General features: G+C 39.3%; 1 protein-coding gene across 2 annotated transcripts; it reads right to left on the bottom strand.

Annotated features, from left to right (window-relative positions):
• Positions 1-306: 306 nt before the first annotated feature.
• On the bottom strand, positions 307-18,494 carry cacng6a (calcium voltage-gated channel auxiliary subunit gamma 6a). 2 transcript variants are annotated; one of them, XM_087834749.1, is made up of 7 exons: positions 18,441-18,494; positions 13,493-14,084; positions 11,425-11,535; positions 11,121-11,229; positions 6,719-6,793; positions 3,418-3,555; positions 307-3,326 (listed from the first exon to the last, which is right to left on the bottom strand). In XM_087834749.1, exons 2-7 carry the CDS (start codon positions 13,700-13,702, stop codon positions 3,106-3,108), a joined length of 864 nt encoding a protein of 287 aa, XP_087690875.1. In that variant the 5' UTR covers positions 13,703-14,084; positions 18,441-18,494; the 3' UTR covers positions 307-3,105. The 2 variants fall into 2 exon arrangements, with proteins under 2 accessions (XP_087690875.1, XP_087690876.1); XM_087834750.1 differs by lacking the exon at positions 18,441-18,494 and adding an exon at positions 18,075-18,426.

Raw genomic sequence — 18,494 nt, 5'->3', positions numbered from 1 at the left:
ATCATATGTGTTAAAATGCTATAAATATTTCATTTTTACATACACAGATATCATTAGTACCCATATATCATCACACCCCTACTGTGAACCAAACATACTGGTAGAAAAACTCACTGTGGCACAACACATCTTTGTTGTGTTGTGCCAAGCAGAGCCAATTTTGTAAAAAAAATAACAATAATAATAAAAAACAAATTGTGACCCACCAAACATTTACACACCTGATCATTTAGATGCAGTGAGATGGACAAGGACAGGTCTGATCTACTCAAACATCCTGGTGTACAGTATATACCAGACTTCAGGTTTTAATCTCAAAGCATGTTTTTTATTCAAAATACAGAATAATACTTCTGCAATATTACACAGCGTTTTAATCTGATGAGATTCCAATGAACAGAACCCAAAGAAAAAGTATGAAACAGAGCATGTAGTTAACAGTTCAGTTATGAGGCGTAAAGTGGGACAGTTCGTAAAAGCAGCGATTGTGGAGGCAGCGGCTGTAAGCCAAGAACGTGTCGAGAGTGCAGAACAGGAGAGAAATGGAACCTGATAGAGGATGACATTAAATATTCATGTGATGTTTAATAATAAAATGAACTCATTCATACTCAGTCGATTCAGTTCAGAAAAGTTGCAGCGACAGTTCACCCTCCATTCAGGCAGAGAAGCGCTTTGTTTTAACAGAAATCTTGAAGGTAAAAACCTGGCAGCTGATTAACACAGTGCAGCTTCTCTGTACTTACATTTAAAATGTCAAACCAATACTCTTCTTACAGTGTTGTTGTATCTGCATGTGATGAAGATGACGAGACAGGAGTGTTACGCTACATTTATAACAGCCAAATATATATAAATACATGTATATGTACTGGTACAATATTACAACAGGATGGACCTGTCTCCTTGAAGTTATATTTATACACTGAACACAGTGAATGGTGATCATTTATTTTATCAGCCATATACATGGAAAGTTATGTAAGCTCATATATGACCTTGAAATATTCTCAAACAAGCTTTGATCTTATTATAATTTCCATTTCTGATTACTGCAGAAATTCTAATGTTTTCCAATGAAGTAGCAATAGTGATATTGAATCATATCAGCATTATTTAGGCTACGTTCACTCTGCAGGTCTTGATGCTCAATTCCGATTTTTTGATCAAATCTGATTTTTTTGTCTGCTCGTTCACACTACAAATAAAATGCGACAGCAAACGCGCTCTAGTTTGCACATGTGGGCCGCTTTTAGCGGCCCACATGTGCAAAAGAAGACGTCACACACAACGCGCTCTGTTTAGACCCAGAGCAACAGTATTGTTTGACTGATGGCCCTTAATATAAAGACTTCGGACTTCACGTTTCCCAATTTTTGCTTTAAGTTATTTTGTTATTTACATAATAATGTAAATAACCTAATAATGATCCTTATTGCTGTTTTAGAGGAGCGCTGCTTCAAAGGATAGTTACAGATTTCTGTCAGAATCTGCAGATTATACAGTACAAATAAAATGTTCACGTTTCTCCAACGTTGTCTTCCCAACAGTTTCACCGGATGGCCAGGAAGCGTTCGCGATGTCTTCTCCGGCGCTGATTATTGGCGTCTGTCTTGTGTCGGTGACGTAAAAGACGGATTTAATGCGACTTGACCGTTCACACAGCAGTCGCTTTCTAAAACATCAGATATATATCGGATTCAGTACCACATATGAAAGTGACCCAGATCGGATTTGAAAATATCGGATTTGTGCCGTTCACACTGTCATAGCATGATCGGATATGGGTCGCATAGGGTCAAAAAAATCGGATTTGATGCGCTTTCGCCTGCAGTGTGAACGCCTAAGTGCTGCAGAAGCTTCATGGCTAACCCGCAACATGATCCCTTTTTGGCATTTAAAAAATAAAACTGAAAACCATTTTTAAAAGCATGTACCATCTATTTTCTTCTGCTTATCCAATTCAGAGGGACACAGCCTGTCCCAGTACCAATTATATTTTACTGACAAGTTTGGAATTAGTAAACACACAATTTAGCAGCTTTTTCTTTTTAAATTTGCAAAAGTGTTTTTGTTTTGAATTAAATGCATATAATTGTAACTTCAAGAAGACGGGCTCATACATGGTTACGCAGGTAATAATCTCAATATACACAAAGGATCAACAAAAAACATCATAGCAATCATAAAGCAGCTCTGCGGGAGAAAAGGCAATCAGGGTTTGTTTGTTTTTCACACACCACTAAAAATAAACTTTATGACTTTCTCAAATTGGCAGTCAGCACACAGTTGTGATGATGGTCACATCGTTACCTGAGCAGAAAGGCAGCTTTTTAAAACGAAATGAGAAAGCTATCAAAGCGTAGCCACAGTAAATGCATTCGGGGTAAAACAAGAGTGACATTAACACAACATTTAACTGCTGAATGCTCTCGGCTTGTGCGATCGTGCATCTATGAGCAGAACCTTTCTCGGAGTAAACACGCAGAACAAAAGTCATTTTAAAAGCTTATTAGCTAATGGGTGAATTAGCTGTGTGAATAATAAATAAAGAGGGAAATTAACTGGAAAGCATTTTAATATGTGCCGAGCGTCATAAAAACGTTAGCACTGAAGGTGGCAGATATTTTAATTTTCAGCAAATTCTTAAATAAGTAGTGAGTTTAAGTAGAGGGATGAAAATCATGAATATTAAAACAAAAAAGTTGGAAGGAAGAAAATTTTTCTTTTCTTTTTTTTTAATCATTTTTGAATTACTAACAACAATAGCCTCTAAACCCTGCAAGATCTTTAGTAAGACAATACAGTGTTTCCCACACACATCTGAGCAATAAGATCACCACATTCTTTGTAAATGAATGGCTTATTGTGCAACAGAAAGAAATTAAGGCTATCTTTAACTAAATTAGTAGCTTAATAATGGGATATTTTGGTAAATGCAGTAACTAAAGCACTAGAAAAACCAGCGACTCTTCCAACAAAATTGCTCTAAGTCAACAGAAAAAGCTATCTCTTTGGTAAGACATCTCTGGGAAACCTCCTCACTTCTCTGCACCCTCCCCCTTACAAGAGGGGCAGATAAAATGCACCATCACCTCCAGTCCACTAGCTACTGCTGTCCTTGTGAGGGAGGCACTTCTGCCAGGGGCTGTAGGGCAACGCCAACAGCAGGAAGAGGATCCCACCCACGATGAGGACAGCCCCCGCACAGCCAATACACGATACTGACCAGGAGAGCTCATGGTGGAGAGGAACTATGTGATTGCTGGCAAGAAAAGCCAAAACAGACTGGTGGAAAACCAGGAGGGACAGGAGCACCAGAACACCTGTGATGGAGGAACCAGAACGAGCTGTGAGAGGTATAGTTTTGGATAAATTTGCCTTAGTGAGGGTAACTTTGCTGCCACCTTTACTGACCTGACAGAATGAAGCATGCAGATGCTGGTTTAAGGAAAAACAGGATCTCCTTACTGAGAGCCATAGTGATGCAGATGGCGCCCATCACCATCAGAAACAGGCTGAATAGGGCCAACATTGCTGCTGCCACATTCAGATCTACATAGGGAATAATGACAGTGTTAATATAAGTGGATTTTAGACAGAACTCGATCAAAAGGTGGTTCATTTATTTCTGTGTTCAACAGGGGAAAACGTATCGTATCTAAAAGACAGAGCGGACAAGTTTGTAACCAGCTGCTGCCTTTGTTTTTGTCTCACTGTAATGTTGCTGTAGCATAGCGTTAGGGGGTGTCAGCACAGAAGGAGACTACCAGAGAGGATACCACTGACTGAAATGATGAAGTGGTAAAAACATTATTATTGTTCTGTAGCAATCAACTGTCAGCAACAAAGCGATGCATGATTTAAATCACTTTAAATGCGGACAGAGCTTTCGTGTGTAACAGCTCGTAGCAAGGTTGAACAAATGATACGTAAACCATTTTAAATTTGTGTTAGTAGAAACCAGGAGCCTACTTCATGGCAAAAATATACACAATTAGCCAGTTCACTAATGACGGGGTGACACAGTTGAGGAATGACTGTAACAAATTGCAAATGACTTCCAGTAGCAATGATAAAGCAGCTTTGTACGCAGTTTGGTTTGACTAATGAAAAATTAGCGATGGGAATGATCCCATGTTGCAAATCACAGCTTTCATGTTAAGGCATGAGGTTTCAGGAGCTTGCTCAAATAAAAGCTGCTTAACATTCCAGTTTGTGAATCACTCTGTTGTAATAAATGCTTAACTAACATTGTGACTGTATGACCAAACTAAATCTGAAAGTATTGAAACTACAGTGAATTCATGTTTTGGGGCATGCTCAATCATCCAGGTAAGTAAACGCTAAAAGGTTGATTCTGTTCATGTGGACGTAACGTTTGGTCACTCATCCAAGTGACCTCACAGCCCATTGTTCATTCAGTGGGCTGGTTTAAGTCAATGTGCAAATGTACTGTTTATAAGGTTGGGGAAACCTGCAGCTGACACTGAAGAAGTCAATTGGATTAATTCAATTCAATTCAATTTTATTTATATAGCGCCAAATCACAACAAAAGTCGCCTCAAGGCGCTTCATAGATACAGAGAAAAACCCAACAATCATATGACCCCCTATGAGCAGCACTTTGGCGACAGTGGGAAGGAAAAACTCCCTTTTAACAGGAAGAAACCTCCAGCACAACCAGGCTCAGGGAGGGGCGGGGCAATCTGCTGTGATTGGTTGGGATGATGAAACGTTTCTCCCACTGAAAGCGCTACGTCCACATGAACAGTGACACAAATCGTGTAACACAAGTTAGGTTGAACACAAAATCGGAAAACCCTCGGCTAGCATACACTCACTTAGACTCTGGAGATAAAAGTTAGTATTTTGACCTTTCCTGTAAAACCAGCTGATATCCAGGCCAAGACTTCCTCTGCCATGTGCCAGTCATTGTTTATGAATGCTAAAATGTCATTGGACAGTTTAGGTTTTGGCAAATTTGTTTCCTCAGTTGCGCTCCACATGGACTCATTTACATGAACACAACCAGAGCTTTCTTAATTTGATTAGACTTCAGGTGGAATACAAATGCAAATAAGAAAGCTTGTAGTAATAAAAAAATGTTTGTTTATAGATAATATTTGATTCTACTTATTTGCAGAAGTCGTTTTGCATAGATTACACCGAAGACACATTTTAGTTGGAAATGTATTAACACAAGTAATATTTTTTTAACTATAAGACAGCGGTACACAACCTTTTTTGTGCCATACACCGGTTTATGTCCAACAATATTTTCATGGACTGGCCTTTAAGGTGTTGCAGATAAATACAACAAAATTAAACCAAAAAAAAAAGAACATCTATTCATAACACACGGGAAAAAGACCCAGGGAAAGCGAGTTAACGATAAAAAAATAATAACGATAAAAATCTATAAAAACCCTGAAAACGATAAATTTCACACCCAAGCCTCAACTCATGACTCACTACCGGTCCACTGGTTGGAGACCACTGCTATAAGAGACAGAATATAAAGTAGTGCGGTAAAGTTGGGAAAAGGGTCATCTTTGTTGTTGGATTCTGAAAATATATATCCTGCCAAAAAATAAGACAGCACTTTCTCTGCTAGCTACAAAGCTACAGATAATGTAACAGAAAATGTTTGTGTTGAACAATTTTCAGCACAAGGGACTACAGATGGTGGATGATCTGATATCCTCGTGTTGGTGTTGTTCCCAGATCATCATGAAAATGTTGTTCCAGGTTCAACATTGCAAGTGACCAATCACATTATTGTGACGTTATTCTTTTGCGCACCAACCCATTCGTGCATTTATGAAATTCCAATGTTGCAAGGACAATATCAATTCTGCTTAGCGTTTATTAAAGGGTTAGGGTCAGGGTCAGGGTTAGGGTCCGTTGATCGGCGGACAAAGGCAGTTTCTCGCAGCTTAAGTACAGGTTTTTGTTTTACGCCGGTTTTTCCCGAAGTCGCAAAAGTATGACATCACAACATTCTGATTGGTCACTTGCAATGTTGATCCTGGAACAACCTTTAGTATGATGATCTGGGAACAACACCAACACGACGATATCAGATCGTGCACAGATGGTAGTCCCTCCAAAACCACCGATGCTACAGATGTAAATGGCATGTTGGATGTCTTGGAAAGTGCTTTTATTCCAATAACACAATCATCTTCAGATGTAAAAGGTTTGGATAGGTGTATGGATTTTGAATTAGACTCCAAATGAATCATTTTTCATACTCGTGGTGACTTTAAATCACTAGATTGAGGCTTATAGCGTGACAATGATGTGGCACCAGTGAACAATGAGTTTTTAATGTGCGTCCGTCTTTCTTCATTCAGTGTATGGCGCTGTGTGATCTTAATACATTATGAAACTGCCAGTGAAATGGGAGGTTAGACAGCAGCTCGGAGGCACTTGAACGCAGCGTAGGCGGAATGCATTTCAAACACTCAGGGAGCAGACAATGACCAACCTGAAAGAGCGTAGCAAGGAGGTGAAGGGAGACACAGAGAAAACGATGGGACAGAGAAATACAGGGATAGATCATGGGAAAGGTGATGGCAGGATAAGAGAGGATGAAGATGAAAGGGCGGAGAGGGCACAGGTGAAAGGGGGAGGGGGTGGGGTCAGTGAGAGGTACATGTGGAGAAAAGAGAAAAGAGAGGAGTGGGCAGCTGAAAGAGCCTAAGTGACTCACTTTTCTGTGTCGTCTTCTGAAACATCACAGCATTTTCCCCTGTGGTATAAAACTTGAAGTACGTGCAGTTCGATTCTGCAGGAGAGCGAAAGACAAATCGCTATAAGTGACATGAACACTGACAGGTAATCTCCTGTAGTTGCAAATTATCTTGATCATCTTTTTGAAATTCAAGAAGCCACATCCCCACATCCTCTTCCTCTTTCCCACCCCTGGATGCTTTGGTTTCAATTATTCTCCATCAAACATAATCAGCCGTGAACGTCAATGACAAGCTCAAGGTGACAACCCAATGCTTCCTGCGCAATTTGTATTCTGCCTTCTTGATGATGTGTTACAGTAATTAGAAATTGGCCGTCAAATAGATTGTGACACCTCTATCTGTTCCCTCGTGCATTGGCAAACACGAGCATGCACAACACGTGCACACATCACTCTTAATTAGTGTGATCAAAGCCGCATCCTCAGTGTTCTGGCTTGGTCGCTTTTTTTTCTGCCGCCGCAGCTATAAGAGTTTCAGCGAACACTGCAGCACTCTAAAATCCCAATTGACAGAATTCAAATCCCATCAACAAATAAAGGCTCGCTGTAGCTGGCCAGTCAGGCGACAATTGGACTTTCCTTTCATTGACCACAGAACATGTGTACACTTTAATCCCCAAAGGAATTTGTGGGCCAGCATTTCCATCATCAGTGTCTGGCTAAGAAGAAAACCCCTAAAATAACATTTCACATTTAAATTGGATAAAGGAACTTAATAAAGCAGGAAAGTCAGAGCAGTCAGTGATGTAGCAGTTCATCTGACTCATGATCCATCAGGTCCCAGGTTATTGCCTGTAAATTCAACAAATGTGACATTGAACACAGAATGGGTGAAGACAATATTGTAGGCGGAGTAGCAAGTCTCCTGAACTGTGGACAGACGGATGGATGGACACATTGTTGTGGTTTATACTGATCAGTCCTTTGACTGGATGAGCTAAAATCTGAAAATTCAATGATGATCATTTTTAAATTCTGAGGTTTGGGTTCAGCAACTTGCTGTTTTTCATGTTCTTCGAATAAATAAATCTGTGAATGAATAAATATTTGAGTTTTTATTGAAAATTGTAGTATAGACTAAAAGCTAAACTTTATATACATCCATATTATATTAAGAGGAGATTTTATCTCAAATTATACTCCATACATTCATAAATGGAATCACTGAGCTGTTTCAGAATGCATGTATGCATCACTATTGGTGCTATGTGATATCTCAATATGGCTACATAATATCTTTGTTTGAGCAGAATTAACCTCCTAAGACCTGAACTCTTCCATGGCATGCATTTTTAATTTGTCTTTGATATTTGGACACATTGGGGCCTGATGAATGTAAAAACAAAGAATTACCAGATTTTTTTTTTTTACCTTATTTTTGTTTTTATGAAAAATCAGAGCCACATATGAGGATATTCGTTTAAAGTTTTGATAGAACAGTAGCAGTATAAGGTCCTCGTAAGTGGATGTCAGGCCCTTGTAGAGCAAAATTCAGTATTTTGGTCTAAATAACCCAAAATGTGATGTCCACATATGTGGACGCCAGGTCCTAGGAGGTTAAACCTTGGTAAATCTAACCATCCATGTAACCATATAAAAAGAAAAAAATGATCAAAATGAGAGTATATTATATTAGTGATGGGTGATCCAGCTTTTTTCAAAGATTTGGCTCTTTTGACTCGGCTCCCTTAGAAAAGCCTGGCCCTTCATTCAGAGCCTTGTATTTTAGCCTAATTTAGCAGTTCCGATTTATGTTACCTTTGCATTTTGCTCATTTCTTTAGCCTTGAATTCAAATTCATCTCCTTTTCTGTCTGTCTCTAGCCTGTATCGCTGCACTCGTTGTCTCCTGAGCCTCTGCCTTCTTGCTTCTTTTACATAATGTTATGATCCTAGCCTGTCTTTGCATGTGATTGGTCTGCTTGGTGTGCCCAGCAAAATGAAGAAGATTCTCAGCAGAGCTGAGCAGGAGCGGTTAAAAAGTTGTTTCGCTTTTGTTGTTTGCCACAAAGAATCGGCTCGTTTACAAATGACACATATTGCATTTGTTGTTCTACAGCCCATGATGTTCTGCAGGGTGTTTGACTTTGTAACACATGTACTGCACTTACTATAGTCCAGTAGTTTTTAACACTGTAGTTTAGCAATTTAAAGGAGTCTATAGCATAAAAGGAGGTTTGTTTTGTTCTTTGACAGTGATTCTTTTTCCTCATGGTGAGGGTGCAGGCCTTGAATTTTTACTTGTTTCAGCTTCATATTCATTCCTTCCACATGTTCAAAAAATCTCACTGCACCCCCGTTACCCAGCAAGCAAGTACCCTGTAAAGCTTTCTCACTTGATGATAATCAAAGAGATCTCTTCTCTGATAAGATGCAGAGATGTCTCTGTGGACTCCTCAGTCCAAAATCTCAATTTTGTTTTTTTATACGAATCATTTAGCAAAAAGAGGAGTTAATGCAGGTGAGTCATGGAAAATAGGAGCGATACTGCAAATATGTCCTGGTCCTGGTTCTGGTCATTCAGTGTTTCTGATTTTTGAGTTAAGTTATACTTTTTGTATTATGGCTTTCTGGTTGTATGGTAATATAGTTCTGTTTTTTAGGTTTTCTGTTCTGTTTCTGTGTTTTTACTGTGTTCCACGTCTAGTCAGTTTTGCCTCTGTGCCTCGTGTTTCCTCTGTTCCCAGGTCTGTCATGTTTCCACGTATTAGTGTCAAGTGTCTGTGTGAATTGTCTCATGTTTCCTGTTTTATTTTCATAGTCCCTGTCCTGTGTGCAGTGTTTCTAGTTTTGCCTCCCCTTGTCTTGTTACCTTTGATTACTCCCAGCTGTGCTCTCCTCCTGTGTCTCACTCCCTCATTTTCCCTCAGTGTATTTAAGCCCTGTGTTTCTCTCTGTCAGTGTTGCTTTGCACCGTTACCATGCTGTGTGCTTTTCCCCCCTCCTTGTTCTTGGTAGGGTTCTACCTCTAATCCCAGTGTCTTAGTTCCTTGTCATTAGCTTCTCTTGGTGTTTTTGGATTTTTGGTTCCTAGTATGTTTTTGCTACAGCGCAATAAAGCTGCCTCTTTCAGTTCACCCTTGTGTCCTGTGAGTGCTGCATTTGGGTCCTTCATCCTATCTGCCACACAGCACACTTTGACAAAATAGCTTTAACAATGTTTCCAAAGTTTTCCAACCCACAGTCTCATTTTGTTCTGCACCTGAAACTATAAGTTGTGAGATCAGTAGAACCTGATTAGCTTGAGAACTGGTAGGGTATAGGACAGCATGACAGCATAGAGTTGGAGCATTGGGTATTATTTTAGTCTATTGGTGTTGAGGTGCTGTTTGGGATATTTTGAAGCCTCAGCTGTGGGCTGTTTGAGCAAGAAGAGACCATATTTGTATTAGAGGTTTTCATTATCAGCTAATGATAGCAAGCTTGATTAACAGGCTGCATGCATAAATTCTATAGGTGCAACACACGGACACCTGCTAATTGGTGATAGACTCGAATTTTACTCACCAAAACTAAAGCACAAAATTCTTGAGTGTTCTAATTATTAGTTAATGGACCAACAGCACAAGTATGAAGGGAGGGTCAAACTAAATATATGAGCCAAAGCTGTTTTCATACCAGGATGTAAACATGACTTTTATTGCTGTAAAGTTTGGCATTTTAAATGGGATCTGAAGTTTTTTGCAGTTCAATGTGGCAGTTGATTTGCTGCTTCGGTATACACTAGACAAGTCAGTCTATCACAAGGATTACATATACCACCACATACTCTTGCATCAAAACATATGATCAGTTTAGAATGACCTGTTTATCTAATGTGCATGCCTTTGGACTATAGGAAGAAAGTACAGCGAGAACATGCAGACTCCACGCAGACAAGCCCCAGCCAACCACTGCTGAACACTGCTGAACATTTTAAATCATTAAAACAGATATATTAAAACCCATGCAGTATGAACACAAGTTAAAATTCAAGTGTTTAGACACTCAAACAGAAGCCGGATATTGTTGTCCTTGTTCTGTTGTATCCCTTCACTTGACCCAAAAACAAAAATGTGGACCATTTCACTCTGTAACAATGACTCAGTCAGTTACTCAGCCAGACTATTCAGCCTGCCAGCCATCAAACAGTGAGCCAAGCATCATTTGTCTAGCCAAAAAGTCAGGTAGACCACTCTTTCATTCTAACTCTCTCCCTCAAACTGAACTGTCCAACAAGCTCGACGGTTTGACAAACGTCCAGTCAGCTCATTGCTCCATCAATCATCTGTTCAAACCTCTTTTCATCAGACAGACTAGTCATCCATCATCCAAAAGTTAGACGCACATCCACCCAACTGGTCAGTAATTTCACAAGTCACCTCCAGCCAGTTCAGCAGGTCCGCAGCTCTCTCTCTCTGGGTCAATATCAGACACCCACAGGGTCTTGGTGCAGCCCTTCCACAGGCCATAGTGGGCTGTCAGACAAGTCTGCAAAACAAAGACTGTTGATTTAAAATCAGGGGTAATATTTTTTGCCATCGATCACAGGGTTTTGCCCTTTGGACCAAACAGCCTTTCATTTCTAAAAGGAAATGGCTGTTTAGTTGGTACTTTAGCCCGTAATACTTCTACCCTGGACAGACAGCAACATAGCTCATGAACAGAAAAAAGTCTGACTTTCACCTGATTGTTATAGAAACTCTTCGGTGGTGCCAGCTCCACCCAGAACTCAGTCCCGACCCCGAGGACTGTCAGGACTACACCAACAATGGCGACAAAGAATGCTAATTTGATCTGGTGACAAAACAAGAACAATTTAAGTTAACGTAAGGATTTTCTTTCATAAATGTACTGTCACTGGTGTGTGCTTAAGTCGTGAGGTGTCAGTTACAGTGTCCCTTACTCGCTGCCCTTTTGTCTCTAATTGTTAGCGTTCATTCCCAGATTATACAGTCAATCCCTGTTTGGTAGGGACCCACGCCTACCAAAATCTAATACACAACAAAAGATAAATTGCAGACTAACTAATATGCCCCATTTATATAACATTTTATTCACAGCATTGTGCAAAAGTCTTGAAGTACCATTTCTTTATATTTTGCTTGGAAAATTGGGACTAGTTGCAATGATTATTGAAGCAATGCGGTATATAAGGCAAAACCAGACAGCTTGTACTCTCTTAGGCAACCTTTCTTTTAATATATTTTTGGAAGTCTTCAGGAATATCCCTAGCCCCACTGGCTAAAATATAGGCCCAAACTATGACGGACCTATTTTTTTCTTTGTCATTATGCAAATGACCAGATGTTCATTCAAAGAATAGTGTAACTGCCACTGCCTCCAGCAAGAACACCATTAGATAAATTTCCAGGTTATTGCTTATAAATAACTTTTGAATACCGTCAAATTCAATGTAGTGACAAAACGGGATGTAAACATCCTAAATAAATATGTTTAGATAAAACTAAATATACTGCATATATATGAGAGAGAGAGTATTTAATAGAAAGTTAAACAAGCAAGTTAATGAAATGAAACACACACACACATACACTTACACTAATAAGCACACACTCATCCCCCTCCCTTTCCAAACGCCTTCGATGCTTGTTTCCTGCGGGGGAACACGGCGGGTCTATGTGCCGCGCTGGAATGGTAGCGCTGTGCTGTGTTCGCTTCGGATTACTCCTCACCCCCCACCCAATCCTGTGGCTTGTCATGTCTTTCACAATGTTGTGCTGTGGACATTTATGTGCTTTTTGTACAGAGGAGTTTTTTTGTTTCCTGTTCTCATGCTGTCCTACCATGGAAGCACAGCATGAGTAGAGTTCTCCTTTTTCCTCTTGTACTTTCGCATTGTAGTGTATATTTCAGTGTTTTTCTGTAACGCTACCGATCTCCGACTTGTATCCCCATGTAATGTCTGTGTTGTGTGTGTAAGGTCGGGGGGGTCCCATTTCACTGCAGGGCAACCTGCATGTGGCAAATAAAGCTTTGATTGATTGATTGATTGATTGATTGATTGATTGAAATGAAGACATCACTTTCAGTTTGTCACATATTTATTTATTTCTAAATGTATTTTTAACAGTAGTTTTTACGGCATTTTACTGAGGATGTATTGATGAATTTGTTGATTTATTTCTGTAATTTAAATTTTGTCCGTTTTGATCCTCCATACCATCCAGACAATAAACGGCAGCATAGAAATAGGCCTCCTACCCATCACTCCTACACACAGCACTACACAGAATCAAAACGGTGCTTTCAGAGGTGTCTGGCTGAGCTCAGTTACATAAAATTACTTAGATTATTTAGACTAAGTCTGTAAAGCACATAATGCTGACTTTTTTAATCATAAATCACAGTGACCAAACAAAGATATGTCCCATTCCCATTTTTTCTCACTGCCTGATGTTGTCAGATGAATGACGGACAGCAAGGCCAGAAAATTGTTCTAATAGTAAAATAATACAACTTTGAAATAGGAAAATTCACAGCTTTTCATAGTCTCATACCTATTTGACACCTATAGATTGCATTTCAGTTTTATCTTTATCACCTTATTGTCAGATAACTTTTCAAAATATGTATTTTCTAATATTCAGAGCCATTTTCTGATCCTGTGGTGTGTTCCCTGTACCTTGACTTCACTTAAGGCAGCTATTTGATTGATTGGTTCTATTACCTCCAGACTACGATCATGCATCCAGAAAGTAAACATACATCCACACAATATAAAACCAGGTACCTTTCCCTCCTGGGCCTCACTCATGGCATGTCCTGTTGATGTTGTCCTGCGGCGCTTGTTCCCACCAAATGTACTGCGTCCACTCATCAGGCCGGCCAGACCCCCTGCACCCTGGGCTGGTCCTCCTGGTACAGGCCCGCCGGCCACTCCGGGGGTCCCTGGGCCTAAAGTGCGGCCCTCCTCATCAGTCACAAAAAACGTTGACCACATTTTGAGAAAATATAAAACTACCAAGGAAGCCGAGCAGGGTCCAGTCGGTGGTCTAACTCGATTTGGGCTTTTCTTCAATTCAAGATTAAGAGTAGAGCAAAAACAGAGGAAATGTCTACTTAGAAATTGAAAGAAAAACAATTAAAATGTCCAGAATGGGACCAGAAACTAGACATACAACGTCTTTAGCAGGAAAAGGTGCCAATTATCCTTCTCTTGAAAAAAATGCTGAGGAAAAATGGTGGCTTGGATGACAGATACAAAACAGTTAAGTGAATCATCATGGAGAAAATAAACAATTACAGATTATAGAAGATGGACTGAGAAGAGTATCTTCTGAACATCTGTAGAGGTAGGTCAGGAGAGTAAGAAAGGACATTTCCTAGAATGAAAAGAAGGAACAAAGAATCAAAAAGTAAGAGCTATCATAAAAGAGGCTTCACATACAGAATGTGCACAACATGCAAGAGTCAGAGAAATATTCAAAAGTGTCAGCTAGTGATTTTGCAAAAGGCTTTATTATATAACATGTTATTTTAGTAACAGAAATCTGAATTCTCAAATATACATATACAAAGTCTTATCTTTTTGGACATAAAAACCAAAAAGCATTAAATATGCACAATTTAAACAATTTGGATAAAGGAAATGCAAATGTGTAATATCATGATCTGGCTCTTTGATTCATAAAAATCCCCAGCAATTTAAATCAAATGATTACATCGAAAACCATTGTGAACGTCATCAGAGGTCCCAACTCATACAAAGACATATTACACAGGTCTGTAACAAAAAAAACTCCATTGGATTTTTTTTGACTGTTTCTTGTAGATGTTTACTATGGAACAGGATTAGGGCCACCGGGGGGAAAAAGAAAAAAAAAAGCAGCTACATCTTTTTTTTTTCCAGAATTCTGAAAAATCTATCTCAAAATTCTGACTTTAATCTTAGAATTAGAATCTTAGAATCTCTAGAATTAGAATTAAGGCAGCACGGTGGTTAGCACTGTTGCCGCACAGCAAGAAGGTCCTGAGTTCAATTCCACCATCAGGCCGGGGTCTTTCTGTGTGGAGTTTGCATGTTCTCCCCGTGTTTGTGTGGGTTCCCTCCGGGTACTCCGGCTTCCTCCCACCGTCCAAAGACATGCAGCTTGTGGGGATAGGTTAATTGGATAATCCAAATTGTCACTAGGTGTGAATGTGCGAGTGAATGTGAGTGTGAATGGTTGTCTGTCCCTGTGTGTTAGCCCTGCGACAGACTGGCGACCTGTCCAGGGTGTACCCCGCCTCTCGCCTATGACAGCTGGGATAGGCTCCAGCACCCCCCGCGACCCTGAAAAGGAGGAGCGGAAGCGAATGGAATCTTAGAATTAAGGCTTTTTTCTCAGAATTCTGACTTTTTTCTCAAAATTCAAACTTTTTTCTCAAAATTCAAATTTTTTTTCACAATTCAGACTTTTTTCTCAGAATTCGGTGGGGTGGTAACATAAAATTTACCAAAAATATCCCATGCAGCTGAATATTTTTTCCTTGAAGACCTGTGTTATTTATGAGAAAGTATTGTATTATAAAAGTAAATCCAGCTTTGACATTTCATTGTGACTGATCCATAGCTCAAGCAAGATGGTTATTTATGTCAGTGAAATGTCTGTGAAGGTTCTCAGTCATCCAGCTTTTCTTTGCAAGCTCCTTTGACTATGTCAGTGAACAATATAAAAGTCCATTATTTATTTATTTATTTATTTATGTATTTATGTATTTTTAGAAAGAGGGGCAATACATATTAATGAACATTTTAACAAATGTAAATATGCCAGATTATAGCCTTGGGCTAATTTCCATCTGCAGACTCTCTGGCAGGTTGGTGTTAAACACAAGTTAGTAAAAACATACAGAGACACTATTTACAGATCATGTGACAAGGACAAAAACAGTGATCACATTATACTAGAACAAACAATGACAAGGAGAGTGGACACAGAGGACAGTATAGATAACAATAACGGAAACACATCAATTATATTGCACAAACCCCAGTATTGTACATGCCCTGACTGTCGTGATATTGTGTTCACCCTTTGCACTAACAGTTGTTTCCCTTTTTGTAATACACTAACTCTTTTTCCCGTCCAATATAAAGCATGATTATTAAACATGATTACATGTTTAGCTATGAAGTCTCATTATCCGTATATTATCAATTCACCCAGGTGTAAATAATGTCAAACTCTCCAAAAATAGAAACTTTCATGAATGTCATTTGTTAAATCTTAAAAGTAAATGAACAGTTCACAAGACTCTAATTGGGCCATAAAAATGTTAACAAAAGACACTGGTTCTTCTATTCCTGTGGGATCTGAGCCCACATGAAGCAGCTGTTCTGTAACAAAAGTCCACTGTAATTTGAGCCAAAAAATGACTGCATTAAATAACCAGGATTCAGTGCTTTCATCAGTGCACTTAAAAAACAGGAAGAACACAATACTGGAGAGAGCTCGCAAATACTAGAAATCAGAAATAATTATCTGTGCCCTGTTCTCCATTTTTCATAAGGACACTAAGCCAATATAAAGGCACTTAGCATGGTGGTGTCAAAATCAATTATCTATTTTGAGATGTTGACAGCAAGCACATAGAGAAATAGTCAGCATAGTGAAATCTTAACCTGCTATCTATTCTGAGATACTTTGTGGTACCTCAGCGACACTCATCGTGTTCAAGACACGACCAATTACCTATTCTGAGAAACTCTGTGATACGAAGTCACACAGACACATCGCCGGTCTTAAACCCTTTGTTTCTGGAGGGGGAATGACGCGGCTGCCCCGCTGAGTTCCACCCAGATGTGGTGACAACAGACACAACATGCAACCCGGTGTCTTGTTAGCAAAAATGAAAGATGTTCCCTGGGGAGAAGACGCAATTTTACTTTCATATCAGCATCTACCTTGTGAACAAGATAACAAGTCACAGAGTGCAGGCTTAGAGACGTTTTCACAGGTTTGTGAAACAGAGATAATAAGCCACAACAACACAGTAGAATATAAACACATGATCACATTAACAGACAAATTCCTCCACTTAATGCACATCTTCAAATGCTAAACCCTTACATATAATAATGCACTTCATCATAGTGAAGCTTCTTGCACAGTAAGTAGAGTGTTTTTAAACCTCTAATCGCAGGGCACAGAAGGATTTGAGCCTATCCCAACTGACACCGAGCACCCTGGACAGGGCGCCAACCATACGCATTTTCACCTTTGGCCAATTTAGTACCACTAATTAAACAGACGCATGCAAACTCCACAGCAGGTTATGAACCAGAACATTTTTGAGTGTCTTAGTGACATCATTAATGACACCGGCATTTCTACATTTTGATGCAGTATTGTTCAATCAACTCATTCGCTTAATCTAGTTTTATTATACGACGTATTGTGAACACCATAGTAGCCCCACCACAATATCAGATTTTCACCTAGTTAACTATACCAATAATATTGTGAAATGTGTGGACATTTTGAGGGGAATATGATAATAAAGATCATCAGTTTATTCTATATTTTTATTATTTTACAATTGTTATAACAATTTTACAGTGATTTGACAGTGCAAATGTATTAACTGCAAAGTAGTTTGTTCTAACAGTCAAATTAGGTTGTAAACATTAGGGGCTCTCCACATAGTGCGGCCTAGATTAGTAACAGAAAACCACAACTCAGAAAAAGTAATTATATACTTGAAATAGCTCTGGTTAGCACACACGTTTATCCAATGACAAACATGTTCAAACACTGTTAGCAGTTAAATTCAACATATCTTCTTATATAGCATCCGTGTTATCTGCACATTTACACTAAAGTGGAAAAGAAAATGCAAAAATAGTTTATAGTTTTTCTCAAATGGTTATCTTTCATTAATAGGTAACATTACTCTGGCGTTAAGATATTTTCTAACAAGATTAAATTTTTCTTTAAAGGCACTTTTGTGATTTATTCATGTTGCTGAACTGCAACTTTTCCCCATAATTAAGTAAAACTAAAGTTAACTCTGCTCCAAACTCTGCAAAAAAACCCAAACATTTATTGCATTTTGTGGTATCATTTGTCTTTGTGCTGACACTCCTGTAATAACGCCTACATAACACTGTAAAAGTGACGTAACAATACACTGCAGGCAATTTGTCAAAAAGACAGTGGTGCAAAGTGGTCACTATAGCTTCCATATCTAAAGCAACAGCAAAACATCACTGACATCTTTAACTGCTCGTAGTTGATTTCAAATATTTCTTACGTAAAGTGTCTGGGCACCTGTTTAAAAAAATAATTAAAGTCTGCTGTCCTTACTCATCAAAACCAATCAGGTCTCACCTTATAAGGCATCCAATATAACGCGCTGGAAAAGCAGCATTGAAGCACGAGCAGGAAAGTCCAGCGTCAACCTTTAACAAGTTCACTCACTTTCTTAGTGAATCCAAAAATAAGCCAACATGGAACCCACACAAACGCGCACACACCAAACACCATAAACACTCTGTAAAGGCAACGTTTGAAGTTCAGCTTTATTCCCCCACCAGCCCGGCCCCCTTCACACAGTTCAGCAGCCAGAAATTATCATGCTGAAATTAGACACATTAGTCTCACTTTTTCACTCTTTAACACGTGCTGCACGCCCGCTTCGCTGCGCTCGCCGCCATCTCACAAATATCACAACAATGATATTAACAAGTTGCTGACCTGGTTTTTGTGTGTGTGGTTCTGCTCGGAGTGACGGTGGGCGAGCTGAGGCCG

Source organism: Neolamprologus brichardi, chromosome 22, assembly GCF_056152115.1.
Source record: "Neolamprologus brichardi isolate AB-2024 chromosome 22, ASM5615211v1, whole genome shotgun sequence".
Classification (NCBI taxonomy): Eukaryota; Metazoa; Chordata; class Actinopteri; order Cichliformes; family Cichlidae; genus Neolamprologus; species Neolamprologus brichardi.
This window is presented reverse-complemented; position numbering and strand designations above follow the sequence as displayed.